This window comes from Dunckerocampus dactyliophorus, chromosome 16 (assembly GCF_027744805.1).
Source record: "Dunckerocampus dactyliophorus isolate RoL2022-P2 chromosome 16, RoL_Ddac_1.1, whole genome shotgun sequence".
Lineage (NCBI taxonomy): Eukaryota > Metazoa > Chordata > Actinopteri > Syngnathiformes > Syngnathidae > Dunckerocampus > Dunckerocampus dactyliophorus.
This window is the reverse complement of record NC_072834.1, coordinates 21,710,884-21,726,960: the sequence shown is the minus strand read 5'-3', so window position 1 is coordinate 21,726,960 and position 16,077 is coordinate 21,710,884. Positions and strand designations below refer to the sequence as shown.

At 38.5% G+C, this 16,077-nt stretch overlaps 1 protein-coding gene across 1 annotated transcript; it reads right to left on the bottom strand.

Moving 5' to 3' along the window:
* Positions 1-404: 404 nt before the first annotated feature.
* On the bottom strand, positions 405-13,701 carry eral1 (Era-like 12S mitochondrial rRNA chaperone 1). Its single transcript, XM_054755990.1, has 11 exons — positions 13,479-13,701; positions 9,940-10,098; positions 9,715-9,842; positions 7,468-7,545; positions 7,354-7,400; positions 7,210-7,271; positions 7,008-7,120; positions 5,677-5,985; positions 5,438-5,587; positions 3,298-3,378; positions 405-1,945 (listed from the first exon to the last, which is right to left on the bottom strand). Exons 1-11 carry the CDS (start codon positions 13,582-13,584, stop codon positions 1,820-1,822), a joined length of 1,359 nt encoding a protein of 452 aa, XP_054611965.1. The 5' UTR covers positions 13,585-13,701; the 3' UTR covers positions 405-1,819.
* Positions 13,702-16,077: the final 2,376 nt, after the last annotated feature.

The following is a 16,077-nucleotide window of genomic DNA, read 5'->3' as shown; positions in this document are numbered from 1 at the left end:
TTTCAAAGCATAAAAATGACCTGCATACAAAGCAAACGCATTGGAAGACGCATTGATATGTAGTATTTTATATTCGTCACCAGGTGTCAGTAATGTTCCATTAACCACCCCAAGAACACCCGGAAGTAAAGAGGAAACAAGGAACTCTCCCAATTCCGATCTCCCAATTCTTGATCAATTCCGACTACTTCATTTTCCGTTTTGTAAAAAATCTAAATATTTAAAAGCAAGACTGAGGTTTATGCATGTTAAATAACCATAACGTTAACACATTTTTAAGACCTTTAAAAAATCGTATTGGAGACATTTGATGAGATTGGATGAGGGAAGTTTAGACATTTTAAGGCCTTCAATTCAAATGATTGCATTTTGGAAATGCAGTGGATGTGCAATGCAATGGACGTTTGGAAATATGAACAAAAAGGTTGGACACTTAATTAAAAAAAAATTGTATTTGATTAGTTTTTGCTTTATTGTATCAGTACAGTAGTTTAGTTCTTTGGAAAATGTGCTTACCAAACATTTATAAATACACTTATTTTGTTTATACAAGGCAAAAAACTATAAAAAAAAATCTTCTGTTACTAAAAACAAGGTATATAAAAAGATGCTAAAGATACTAAAAGACACTGAAAAAAAATACTACACAGAAAAGTTTGAAAAATAAAAATGTTAAAAACACACAGATCTTCAAATTAATTTCTGAATAAATAATACATTCAGAATAAATAAAAAAAAAACACTCCACCAAAGCTATTATTTTTGATACAGCAAATGGCCTTCATGATTTTTTTTGTTCAGTATATATTTCTACAAATCCTAATCATGATTATTCTCTTTTACGCGTGTTTCACCCTCCAACTTGTAAGTACTTCAAATACTGCTGAAAGAGCCTGTCTTACGAAGCAGAGTTCAAATATCCTAAATATAATACTATATTTATAACGATAACAAGAATATAGAAATCTAATTTGTGAACTATTAGAACATTTATAGCTTTACATGCAGAAAACAATGTGAAATAACGTTTTTTGGCCACTTTGTGTCAGGTTATGATACACATTTAACAGACAACTCACTTTAACACCAAATTTGTATGGAGCATGAATAATTAGGGTGTTTACTGTATTTGCTGTGATGGAAGCCAGGTTCCCAGGTTAGAAAATCCATCACATTTGCATTTTATTTGCTTAGAATGATAAGCAGGGCCTTTGCACACTAATGATAATGATAATGACGCAACTACTGACCTTCAATTGCTACTTTTATTCCCGCTAATTATCATTTACGTCCATCACTTGAGCTGCAGAAGATGACACAGCAGGCTGGACTTGAACGTGCGTGCGTGAGGCGATGCCAGTACAACCTCCTGACAGTCGCAGATAAACCATCAGTTTGCCAAAGCACGCTGCGAAGCTTGTGTCAAAAAAATACATAAAAAAACCCCAAAAACAAGGTCTTTATTTTGTTTTTTCGCTGGATGCAAACAGTCATTCCTGTCCAATATTGAAAAAGTGGCCACAATATTAGGTACATCTTCCAATCTTGACATTGAATTATTCATTCAGCCAGGAAGACATTTATTTATCTGAATATGTTCCAAGTGCATTGCATCATACTTTAATGACCTTATTTAATGGCATGAAGGGCAAACTACAACCACAATAATAAACATCATGCCACCTCTCGGTGTTGTATGGGATCGCACTTGAGGGTGCAAATGGTGTTATTGGTTACAGAAAGGGATCTTCATGTGTCCACATACGTCTGTGTCCTTCGCTCGGTCCTGCAGGAAGCGTCTCCGATCCTTTCTTCCTCGTCATCCCTTCTTCATCTTGACCGAGAGCCTGAGCTTGACCTCTTTTAGGAAGATGTGCGTGAGCTGCTCGCTCGCCTCCTGGGCGATACGTGCGACCATCTGGCCCGCAGTGCCGATCACCATCCTCTAAGACGTGCAAAGACAGTAGCAGATCGCCACAAATACATTTGGACCACCACAGATACATTGGCAGCTCCTTTTTTTTTAATTTTTATTTGTTTTTAAAGATTTGTCTCTTCTTGTTTACATCTTTACACACCAACATTATTATGGTACTGTCTGTGTAGCTTGTCGTTCCGCTTTCCAGCACACCTCATAGCACAACTGACTTGGCTGCGCTGTTGTTAAACCCGTTTTAAATAGAACAGTAAGAAAAAAGTACACATCACGTCTTCCTGCTGGAAAATGTTGAGTAGGGATTAGGGTTGTCACAAGACACCCACCTCAACCCCATGAGAACGAGACGAGACAAGATTTTAAAGTTAATTTGAAGAAAAGTACAATGAAAAAAATATCGCTGGACAAACTTTTTTAATTTAACCCAGTCCCAAAACAATGCAGTGTTTTCAAATTGATGCTAATGATATCATTGTCAACATTTTTCGAGATCAAATAAGCCACTGTTATGATAATAATATATCCTAATGTGGCAAAAGCTGTGGACTTGGTGTTTGTGACGTGTTTTCTCACAGGCGATTAGTACTGTCTGTCAAACATTTGCAGCATTTCTTCAAATGCTGGCTTTTCAACTTGAAGAGCAGTATTTCTTTTGCCGTGACTTTCTGCGACCGCACACCATTTTGCGCTGTTTTTTGGTATTTACTTCGCCGACCAAGCGTCTGAGTGAGTGTTGACTGTCAGAACAAAGGCTCTGCATCTCCATGTGTACTTCTTTTTCCCAGATGGGGAAAACGGTGTCAGGTGGATCTATTTGAGGTGGGCAGGTTCCTTTTGTTGCCTTTTATGTTGCTTCCGCTTTCAAATAAATTTGTCATGCTGGCTCGTTCGTGTTGTTGTGCTCATTATTAACAGTCCCACACGGGCGCTGTGGCATTTGGCTTTGCAAGCATCTTCTTCCCTCCTTCCTTCTACGACGTTACCTTGCATTGCACCTCACGAGGCTCCACACTTTTACCGTGTGTATGCTAGGGACCCCGCCTCCCGCACAGAGACAAAACGAGTGTATGACTGACAAGAGGTGTCACTCTGTTAGCTATTGTTCAATAAAGCGTACAGACGCAGAACCAATGCACAAAGTGAACTCTCTTCCTGCCTGTTTGGAGGCGAGAAACGAGGAAAACAGACACGCATGCGCACGGCAATATATGGAGGCCGGCAAAATTGTTGTGTTGAGAGAATTGACTTGAGACAACACCCTTTTCCCCCTGCAGGTAGCACCACCTAACCACTTTCTATTTAAGCTACTATGGAAGAAAAAAAAAAGTATTTATAATTTAAATCAGAAAAAGTCCACTTACCAAATGAGTTTCTTTCTTGGTGTGAATTTTCACCAAAATGTGTAGCTGTCCGTTTTCATCCTCTTGGCAAAGCTCAACAGACTGAAACCAGAGATGTTAGAAAGCGATTATTTCTACACACGTGAAAGTAATTACGTGCTAACGCCTCCGCTACAATGATAACAAAGCGTTTCATACATGCGCCAATATTTTTTCCAGTGGTTAACAATCTAGACAAAAAAAAACAATGAAATGGGTGTACAGTGGTCCCTCTCTACATCACGTTTTTCACAAAGTCATTAATAAATGAAGGCTGTTTCATGGTTGAATACAGTCTATTAGTAAAAAACATTATGCATATTTAAAATTGTACATATTCTTGGCCTAAATTAAGCATTTTCAAGCATAAAAATGGCTAAATGAACTAAAATGCAAACACAAGGCAGAAGAAGCATTCCAATTGTGAACGTAGTGTTCTACACGGGCCACTAGGTGTCAGTAATTGTTGGGTGAGATAAAGGACGGACGTGATTGCAAGAACAAATTATAATTAATAATAATAACATAATAACGGGCTACTGTTGGGCCCATAACCCTCAGCAAGCTAAAACTCAGCTCTGAACCTCCGACATCTCTTCCTGTCCTCTACACATCTGTCCGCCTGCCACTAAGGTCCGCTAGGGAACACATTTACTGTGACACACACGAACAGGGGTTTTATTTACTCTTATTATGTCTACTATATTACGTAATATAGGTGGTAACGTTGGTGTAACATTTAAAGCTACCATTACAATACACTGAGAAGACATTAGCCACTGCAGGAAGTACGATGCCCAAACAAAAACAAGGAACTGCCAACATGTGAGTGTTATTTATGCTTGTTATGTCTAATATGTCTTCTTTTCTCTTATGTCTACTATATTGGGTAAAACAAGAGTAAAGGTCATTATAGGGGTGTTAGTTCATGTCCAGAGGGCTCTAATAATGTAAAAAAAACATTTAGAAGATGATAAACAGGTTTCTATGCCATAACTATGAAAATATTCCATTTATTAATATTGAGTCCTACTTTGCAGATATTCACTTATCGCGGTCGAGGTCGGTGGAGCCAATTACCCGCGATGAACGAGGAACGGCTGTTTTGTGTTAGTTGCTGTAGCAGAATCCAATACTGCCATGCTTTTGTTTTGAAGGTTACTTGGCACTTGAACAGGAAGTCAGTGTGTGCACGTTTAAATGCCGTGTAACCAGACCAGTAGTTATGTCGCTGTTGTCGTTGACAGTGAATTTATGCAAAGTAAGAATCTTTATTCATAAATGGAATATTTTCATAGCTGGCGCATAGAAAACCTGTTTTTACAGCCTTCTAAATATGTTTTTTAACATTATTAGAGCCCTCTAGACATGAAATAACACCCCTATAGTCACCTTTACACACATATTACCAAATATAGTAGACATAATAAGAGAAAATAAGCCATTTCTGTGATATAAATGTCTTCCGGTGCTACAAGGCAGGAAATAATAATAAATAATACAAGGCTGTCGTTCTGGCAATCAAGTCTGGTAGAACGGAACATTACTGACACCTAGTGACCAGCGTACATATCATCACAACATGTCTTTGAATGAGTCTTGTGAATGCCTTATATTTTGCATTTTACATCATTTAGCCCACATGTGTCAAACTCGTGCCCTGGAGGGCCGAGACGCTGCAGGTTTTTTCTCCAACCAGTTTCTTCAGCAGGTGATTTAATTGATGAGCTCCTTCCCTCAAACTGAAGGTGTTGATCATTAAAATCACCTGCTTTAGTGACTGGCTGGAAAGAAAACCTGCACTGTCTCGGCCCTCCATGGCACGAGTTTGACACCCGTGATTTAGCCATTTTTATGCTTGAAAATGCGTAATTTAGGCAAAACAAAATGTGTACGTTAGCTTAAATATGCATATTTTGGAGTAACAATAGGCTGTATTCAACCACGTAACAGCATGATTTATTCATATTCTTTCTTTTTGTAAGTGAGTGAAGCTGCGAAGTGGCGAGGGATGACTATATGTGGCTGAAAGGGGCACTTTTTAGTAATCAGAACTTAAGTAGGACAACATAGACGGGTTGTCGACATAAGCGGGTGGGAGTCATCGCCACGCTTGCGTCACCTGTGTAATCGCATATGGCACCTCCTGCGGCAGGTGCTCGAGAAGCTTCTCTCTGATGATGTTGGTGCACAGTTCCTCTGGACTCTGGTCTGTCAGCACCTCACTGTGGTACTGCCACGACCCACATTTGGCTGCAACCAGTAAGTACCTCTGGGGCAGAAAGAAAGGATTAGCTATTAATAAAAAAAAAAACTTTGGACGCCAGTGAGATGTACTCTTGTTCCTCATTTGTGACGCACCTTGAGCGTCTCCACATCCTCTCTGTCCACGGATGAGAGCATGAAGACATCCTTAAAGCCAGCCCAGCCCTTCTGGGTCCTCAGTGTCTTCAGCTGCTCTTTGTCCAGCCCGGTCTTGTCTCCATCGGCATCGTGTTCGAGCTCAGTGGCGTCCTCGTCCTGCAGCTCTTCAGAATACCGCTCGGGACTCTTCTCAGCACACGGGGGCTTGGTCAACCGTCTGACATGCAGTCGGCGGCCATTCACAACTCCACATGTCAGCTCTCCTGTGATGTCCAGCAACCTGTCCTTCGCCTTCACCTTGTCCACCTTTAAGACAGAAGAAAATGTGGTTTATTTGTTTCGGACATGCTTAACAAGTTACATGAAGGAGCGTCACATGGTTACATTTACCACTTAACATGCTGGAAGAGGAATAGGCAGAAGCAGAGCTTATTGAAAGGTGCATTTTGTTAGTTGCTGTGCTTGAATCTAGGCTAATACTGAACAGGAAGTCACTGTGCGCACATTTCAATGCTCTGTAAACAGTAGTAAGCGATAATGAATTTGACAATACTGCAAGGCATGTCGACATAAGTGGACCCATTTCTTCACAGAAATGATCCCTTTGGGTCTCAAATTTTATGTTGACAAAAGCAGTTTTGACTTTGCGTGTCCAATTTCACGGCTTCACCCTATCATGGTTTTAAAAATAATATATTACAAAATCATTGCTGTTTCGTGGTTGACTGCAGCCTATTAGTAAAAAAAAAAAAAAAAAAGAAAAAGCTTAATTACGCAAATTTTACGTACTTTTGGCCTAAATTAAGCATTTTCAAGCATAAAAATGGCTAAATTAAATTTACGACAAATACAAGGCATTCAGAAGACGCCTTCAAATGCATGCTGGGTTATGTAGTATTCTACACTGGTCACTAAGTAGCAGTCATGTGACATGGATGAGACAAAAGCCACTGCAGGAAGTACTGTACAGAAACCGGAAGTGAAAAAGGAACAACAAGGAAATCTCCCACTGCTAACATTTGAGTCCGTGTTATGTCTTATTTTCACTTATTATGTCTACGATATTGGGTAATAGAAGTGTAAAGGTGACTATGCTGTAGAGGTGTTATTTCATGTCAAGAGGGCTCTAATAATGTTTCAAACTGTATTTAGGAAGTTGTAAACAAATATTCCATTTCTAAATAAGGAATCCCATGTGTGGAAATTCACTTATCCCAGTCTGGTCTGGAAGCAATTAACCACGATAAACGAGGGATTACCGTGTATGGTAATGTCATGTTTTTGTCATGAGGGACACCTTAGGAGTATTTTATTCTAGGACAAGATACCTTATTGAGGACGAGCACAGCTGGGATGTTCGGGTGTCGTGCCAGGCATTTGAGCACCTCAAAGTCCAGCCTTTTGCACATCCATCTGTCCGACACATCAACCATGACCACCACTGGGAACAGACAGTTACAGTGGTTAACCTTTGATATCCAGGCCGCTTATTTCCTTAACTGAGGCAAAAAAAAAAAACGCAGCCCATACTTAAGTCGGCCTCCTTCACCGTGGTCCAAGGATCCAAAAGCAAAGATTTCTCCAGCTGGTGTCTGTCAAGGCGAATGGTCCATACACACGTTAGTAATAACCCGCACATAAGCAGCTTTCTTTCAGGCAAAAACAGCAGCGCACCTTTTGACTTTTGATTGCGTGGTGAGGCCTGGTGTGTCCAGTAGAATCTGAAATAAAACATATTAGCTTCAACATTGGGCTTTCAAATGGCATTAAATACATTAGAAGTCTTACGATCTGTGTCTCATGTTCTGTTAGGACCCCCAGGGAACGTCTCCTTGTTGTGTGTACTTTCTTGGACACAGCAAACACCTTTAATGGAAAAACACATAGGACTTTAGAATACAAAACTACATTTTTTTTTTTTTTTGTTAAACAGCAGCAAAAGATGGAAAAAAAAGAGTAACAAGAAAAACTGAACATGTTAATTCTTCTAATAATAACCATAATAGACTTTGTCAGCTATAACACATAGCTAACATGCAGACTGTTATGCTTTAAAGAGCATATCTACCTGTGTTGGTTTTAGCCTGTTTAAAACATACCCCAGCATGACAGTTTGATGCGCACTAAAACTCTTTAGAAAAATGAAGTTATGTACAGTAATCCCTCATTTATCGCTGTTAATTGCTTCCATACCCGACTGTGATAAGTGAATTTGCGCAAAGTAGGATTCCTCATTTATAAACGGAATATTTTTGTAAGAGCAGACAAAACCTGTTTGCAACCTTCTAAATACGTTTTTTAACATTAGAGCCCTCTAGACAGGAAATAACACCCCATAGTCACATTTACACTCGTAATACCCAATATAGTAGACATAATAACATGAAATACAACATTTCAGACATAAATAAGACTCGTGCTGGTGTGCGTTGCTGTAAATGTGTTCCAGTGCTAATGGAGCCGAGTGGGGGACAGACAGGAAGTGACGTCGAGGGTTTAGAGTTGAGTTTTAGCTTGGCGTGGGTTATGGCTACAACTCTAGCTCATGTTAAAGATTATTGTGCCTGTTGTGAGATAATAAAGTATCTATCTATTAACATGACTGACACCTAGTTGTAACCCGCCCTGCTTCACACTGCCCGCTCCGGGGCTCGAACACAGGACCTCTGCAACGAGAGACGAGAGCGCTGGCCACACGGCCAAAAGCCCGGACTGTCAACCGCGTGTTCAACGCAGCTCTCGAGGCAGAGGGAGTGAGGTTTTACCAACGTACACTTGCGCAGCCTCATAGGCTGGCATCCGTTACATAGTGACCAGTGTAGAATGCTACATATCATCACAAAGTCTTTGAACGAGTCTTCTGAATGCCTTACATTTGTATTTTAGTTCATTTAGCCATTTCTATGCTTGAAAATGCTTCTTTTACGCCAAAAAAGACAAATTTGCCTGAGTATGCCTATTTATTGACTACTAACAGGCCGTATTCAACCACAAAACAGCAATGACTTATTAATATATTTTTGAAAACCAGTGGAGAGTGAAGCCGTGAAATTTGAAACGCGAAAAGCCGAGGGATTACTACATTCTATTTCTAAACAATTTCTTTGTTCATAAGTAAATTTAACTTCACAACTGCAGAGAAAGTCCTGCAGGAAATTTCACAATTATTCCTGACTTCCACTTTAACTCATTCAATTCCAGCCATTTTTCAAAAGACAACCATTTTAGACCATTTTGACTGATCTTTCTAGGCACACAGATTATTGTGTTCTATGGCTATATCACCATGGAACCTACCAAAAGAAAGATTAGACTCCTGTCTTTCATCAGAATAAAAAAAAGGTTTGTTTCTACTTTTTTTTTGCTCTTTAGTAATCAGCAGTAGAACATAGGTAAGTTTCAGGAAAATATCAGTTCCCGACTAAAAAAGGGAGAAAACCAGCTTTTTGTGAAAAGATACATTTTAAGCATAACTTTCACTTTGACACAAATATTTTTTGCTTTTGTGGCAGCTCAAATATCTAAACAACTATACCACAACATAAACAACACAAAAAAAGGGTTGTTTTACATCAAAATAACAATTTATTTACAAATATCACACCATGAACTATTTACAATTTTCACATTTGGAACTGAACTACTCTGCGTGTGCACGTGTTAAAATCTCCCTACAATGTGTAACCTTCTGCAGGCTTACACTCCTCCACGCTCTCACTTCCTCCTCCCTGCTGTGTGTGATGTTCCGTTCACATGATCCCTGTCGAGCTCTTATCAAATGCACCTCTGCCACCTTGTGGCTTAAAAGTGCTGTGAAATGTCAATGCAGAGTTGCATCATCACCTCTTGTTGCCTCTCGTGCAAAAAAAAAAACAAAACGTAAAAGACGTATAAATTAGGTTGTTGGGACCCGGCGTTCGGGATTCTAAAAACGTATAAATACGTCTTCGGTATTGAATGAGTTAAGATGGCTTCATCAAGACAAAATGCATTGCGATGTGATGTCATGTTTAAAAGGACAATTAAAACAGACACCTTTCTGCCAAGAAGCTGGTTGGACAAAGTGGATTTCCCAGCATTCGGGGCACCAATTATGGCCACTTTTAATATCTTGGAATTTTCAGGCTGATCGGGACGTCTCAGCAAGAGTGACATTTGCTCACCTAAAAAGGAAAATACAAATTACATGGAAAGCCACACAATCCCCCTGAAAGATCAGGCACGTGGTGCCGTTCGTATTGGAGGCATCGGTCGGCTTACCGTTGTCTGGAGGAACGGAGGCGGGAAGGCGATAACAGCTGTCATCTGCCTCTGCAGGGTTGCCTTTCAGCAGCGTGTTTAGAAATGCATCTGATGTAATAAAACAGGCTGGAGTGAAGAGAAATGAGTTGCTTCTTCCAGAGTTACAGGCTGCATTTCCTGTAATGACACCAGCATCTCCATGACTGCACTGCCAGGAAAAAGGAGCATAGGCTGTGTCGCAAATGGATGACTTGTCAGTACACTTCCATATGTATACTATCTACGCTGCATACGTCCTTCCTTCCTTCCAGAGAAAGGCTGGTCATCTAGTCCAATTAATTCAGCTATTTTTCCAGATACAGTGTTCCCTCGTTTAACGTGGGGGTTAAGTTCCAAAAAATACCAGTGTTAAGTGAAATCTGTGTAGTAGAAGTTGAGTTTTTTTCAGGTTGTTTTATGTTTTTTCATTCATTATATATTTTTTTTGTTTACAGGATATGTTTTTTTCATTTATTATGTTTTTTTCGTTTGCAGTGCATGTTTTTATGGTTATTATATAGGTTTTTTCGTTTACAGCCTGTAAAACCCCTCACCCCTTGCCTTTGTCCATGGGCGGAATCAGCGATGTAGTGTTTCCAAAATAAGCCCTTCTCATCCATATTAAAAACTTGTTCAGGCTTATATGCCCCTTCCTCGGTGATGGCTTTACATTTGTTCACGTACTGTATGCCTCTGCCCCGGCATCCGCAGGGGCGGCCTCTCCGTGGTCTTGTTGCGGACCGTTAAAACCCTTTTTGTATCCTTGTTAAAACGTATTGCTGCTGTCGTCCTTAGATTCATTTGTTCCGTAACGGCGCCCTACAGCTGCGTACGTTCTACCTTCCTTCAGCATGTTCAGAATTCCAACTTTTTGAATGGTTAGCATCTTCCTCTGCCTTTTGGGTGCAACTGCAGGTGCCTTTGTCGGTGCAGAGCGTTTAGTCGACATTGTGAGTTTTGTCGGGGAGAAAACTTACAGCACTTAAAGAGCATCGCTGCTAGCGAAAATAGGAAAATAATAGTAAATTAGGCAAGCTGAACGCATTCTGTACTGTACAGGCCACATAGCGAGGCCGCGTAAAATGAACCGCATTATAGCGAAGGAACACTGTATTCACTTAGCCTTCTGACTGTCACGCACACACGGGCGAGGCAGTACTGCAAATTTTGGTATGGACCTGATACCAAGTAAATACAGTGCCAGTACTGGCGATTCCAACACGTTTTACTTGACATTTTTTCAAGTTCACTTCATGATTTAATCTTTTAATTAGATAATCAGAATAACACAATAAAACACAAAGACTTTAGGTCAGGGGTGTCCAAACTTTTTCCAGCGAGGGCCAAATGAAAGGATGCAAGGGCTGCTTTGATATTTTGTAAAGCAAAGCTAAGACATTTTTATATTGATTACATGAAAAAGGTGAAAAAGCCCATTATAAGTATCAACTTCGATATTTGATCTCCTCTCCCCCATTTTTTTTAAATTTTCCAAACATTTCAACTTTCTTCTCAAATAGTCTTTGGAAATTTTCTTTGGAATATTTTCACTAAACAGTATTCCCATAATATTCTAACTTTTTCCCCATCCCATTTTCCAAAAACTGCTTTGTTTCTCATAATATTATGACTAAAAAAAAAACACTTCATGTATTATTTAATATTTCAACTCTGTGCTCCGAAAATGACTGTTTTTCATCAAAATATTACAAGTTTATTTTATCATTCATTAATATTTTGACCTGACTTTGACTTCATTAATACTTTTACTTTATTCTCGTAAAATTAGATGTTTTTCCCCATTTCTGCTGTTTTTTCCCCCCAACTATTTCAGCATTCTTCTTGTACATTTTCTTCTCATAATATTATGACTTTATTACCCATAATATTTTCACCTTTGATAATGTCAAACTAATTTTCCAAAAATTTAAAAATTTAGTTTTGTCTGATTCTCATGTTACGACTTTTTTTTTTAGTGTCTATTTTCTTTAATATTTAAACTTTATGCTACTAAAATGAAGTTATTTTTTTCCTCATTACAATACAATGTTATTTTCGTATAATGATATTTTTCTCATTAGATTACATCTTTTTTACTTTATTTTTGTAAAATTACTGCTGATTTTTTGTTGTTGTTTTTCTTTAAATTATATTGAATGTGCCAATAAAGAAAGGAAAAACAGCAGCAGGGTGCAAATGGCCCCGAGCCGCACCTTGGGCACGCCTGTTTTAAGCCAACAAACACATTTTTTTTTCTTCCAATCAACAAAATTACTTGTGAACAAACTAACAACATATAAATGTAACAATATAAGACAATGTAACAAAATCAACAAATTAAAAAAAGACAACTGAAAAATATCTTGCTAGTATCATTCCAACACTAATACGACCGAGATGTGGCTCTTTTTATGACTGCATCTGGCTCTCAGACATTTCTTAACACCATAAAATGTGTTTATTTTCATTTGTTTTCCTGACATTTTAAAGTAAAAAATTTCAGAAATCACAGTGTTAAAAGTAACATTAAAAATATGCATTCTAATGCATTTTAATTCATCCATTTGATTTTGTACCGCAATGCCAGCTGTCCTTCCCATGTTTTCCGTGTCAGACACCAAAACTTTATTATTGGGGTCGTTCCTCCTTTAATCAAATAGTCAGCTAGCTAATTGTGCAGAGACAACCCTTTTGACGAAAAAGAAAACTAAAGAAAGATACGGAGTAGGGAGCAAAACCATGCAGCACCAGAAGTCGCATTAATGGTAAAAAGTAATTTATTTATTATTGGTTAGCTTCAATATAACAACATTATTAAAAACAATAAATTCAGAGATTTATTATATTCTAAAATTGTTGGTCTTCCTTAAATACACACACATTGGGTTGTATTCGAAATACATTTTAAAATATGAGGCTTTCATGGCTCTCTTTGCCAAAAAGGTTCCCTACCAATGCTCTGAGTCTATAACAATACGATCGCAATTGGGATTGATCCGCCCTCGTCTAATGCACTCTCATAGGCTGCTCACTTGAATATGTATACAATGTACAGTAGGTCGTGCACTTAGTTCTTCTGGACGCCAATTTTGACAGTCTAGCGCCATCCTAAATCGATTGCTGTCGTTGTGCAATTACCGGAAATGACGACAGCAATACGTATTGGCTTCCTCCTCTTTTTTAATTGTGAATTGCTGTCACCACTCTAGTTAGCAAGATGGCTAGTTTGAGGGTGGTTAGGGTTCATTGCTGCAAACTCACCATTTGCAGAGTGTTGAGTTAAATATCCGTTTGCCGTAAAATGTGTCAGTATGAAAGTGCGCGAATTGTGACACAATCGTAGTACACGTATTGGAATATAATCCAGCATTTAAAGGTTCACTGCCATGGAAAGAGCACTTTGTTCCACAGGACCCTGTTGATATAGTTGTTTGATCAAGTATGTGTGTGTGTTGAATATTAAAATGTAAATTCACAACAATTTGAGGACAGACCGTCGTACGATGTTCGAGCCTCACCTTTCTTGAGAAGCCATGACGCAGGTTCCTGGCGGGCAGACGCGACGAGCCGTCTGGGGAGGACAGTCGAATCCCTGCAGAAACGCCAGCACACTCTGAGCGCCATGGCACGTTATTGTATATTTATAACTACATATGACTCCAAAGTAACAAGCTGCGTCGTTGGTTGGTAGTCACAATGTTGTCAACAAGGAGGCCGCCATGTTTATATGACCAATGAGGCACAACTTCCGGTTTTGAGATTACTTATTCATAAGACTGCCTCCTAGCGACGGACATTGTAACTGCAAAAGAAATCCTTCAGTTATGCCAAAACTTCAGTGCGGTCAACTCATTATCTCCCCATTTGACCTTTAGTGACATTGTAGCAAAATTGTTTTAATTTGTTTGTATTAAACGTACACACAACATAGCAGATGCATTTGAAGACTTACATAAACTAGTTCACGAAAGTGCAAAGCGTTTTGAGGCTTCTTTTGCTCTGCTGTGCTACCTACTGGACAACATGTGTAAAACAGGCAAATTTGTTTAATTTATTTTAAATGTTTACATTTTCCATCCATCCATTTTCTATGCCGCTTCTCCTCATTAGGGTCGCGGGGGTATGTTGGAGCCTTCGGGCGACAGGCGGGGTACACCCTGGACTGGTTGCCAGCCAATTTAAATTTCTAAAATTACTACAATTATATATTTTTTACAAAACAAAGTGGTACATTTTTTACAATTAAGTCATAAATTTATAACTTTATTCTCATAAATTTACGAGTTAATTGTAAAAAATTAAAAAAGAATAAAGTTGGAATATTAGGTGTCATACGTGTCAGAGGGAAAATAGAGCATAGCTCTTCAGGAAGGAAGGAAACTTTCATCTTGCTTGCAGGCAAGCTTTTTTTTATAACATGGCAGCAAAACAGAGCAGTCGAGCACAGACAGATTAGCATGGCTAGCTAGCCCTTCTCACTTCCGCCTCCCTTACCCCACCCCCTTTGCATGCCAAAGGTCACATAAGTCTCCCCTTTTCATAGCTGTCTCAGGCAATGCTGGTAATTTAAAGTTGCTATTATTGTAATGTATGACTTTATTCTCAAAATCTCAGATTATTTTAAAACGCCGTCTTTACAGGTGTTGCCTGAGACAGCTATGAAAAGGTGGGACTTATGTGACCTTCAGCCTTGGGCAAAGGTAATATTAAAACTTTTTTTCTCGTAAATTTACTACTTTTTTCTCATAAATTTGCGACTTTACTGTTGCAAATTTCAGACTTTTTTTCTCGTAAAAATTTCTGACTTTATTCTCGTAAATTTACAATTTTACTCTCGTAAACTCGACTTTTTCTTCCTCATAAATATATGGCTTTTTTTCTCGTAAATGTACGACTTTATTCTTGTAAATTTCCCACTTTTTTTTCATGAATGTAACACCTTTTTTTTTGTAAATTTCCAACTTTATTCTCGTAAATTTACAACTTTGTTCTCGTGAATTTGTGACTTTATTCTTGTAAATTTATGATTTGTTTTGTCGTAAATGTTTCTCATAAATTTACGACTTTATTCTCATAAATCTACAATTTTTTTCCGAGTAAATTTGCAACTTTATTCTTGTAAATTTCTGACTTTTTTTTTCGTAAATTCAACAACTTTTTTTCTCGTAAATTTATGACTTTACTCTCGTAAATTTAAATTTTTTTCTCATAAATTTACAACTTTATTTTTGTAAATTTGTGACTTTTTTCTCGTAAATTTACGACTTTATTCCTGTAAATGTACAATTTTTTTTCTTGTAAATTTACCACTTTATTCTTGTAAATTTCAGACTTTTTTCTCGTGAATTTAGCAACTTTTGGTCTCGTAAATTTACGACTTTATCGTCATAAATTTACAACTTTTTTTCTCATGAATTTACGACCCCAAAGGTCATAATGGAAATACATGGAAAGACTGAAAATAATCATAAAAGGGAAAAATTGCTGCTACATTAAACACGCGTCTTTTAGTAATGACATTGGTCTTCACGCGAGTAATTAATGATAGCCACAAAAGAAATAATCAGAACCACTGGAAATAATCCAGCCAGTCAGGGAAGTGCATTAATTCAGCATGATGGCTCAGTGTGAGTGCGCTGTAAACCTTGTTACTGCCTTTTGCGCCATCGCTTTTTAATTTGGGAAGACACGGTGAAAACAGAACATTTATAGAGGCTAAAAACAGCACTTAGAGCCCATCATATGACATATATCACATATCATGTGACACTGCACAAACACACATCTGCTGACATGAAGTGTTAAAATAGATGACAGTGTTCAAAGGTTGCGTCTTCGTGAAGGATGGAGCGTCTTAACGATGAATCACGTTGCACTGCAGTCGTTTCTCTCCCTCTTCTCCCTTGAGCGTACAGAACAGAGGTGGTCCCGGAGGGGGGGCTTGAAGCACAGTTACGACAATGTTGTTGAGGATGTGTCATCCATGCTGAAAGTTAGAAAAACGCTGCACTGTCATGCAACGCTTTAGTACAGGGGTGTCAACCTGCAGCTTTTTTTGTTGCTGTACATTTTACCTACGTATATCATCATGTATTTAGACATTTCTCATTTATGGTG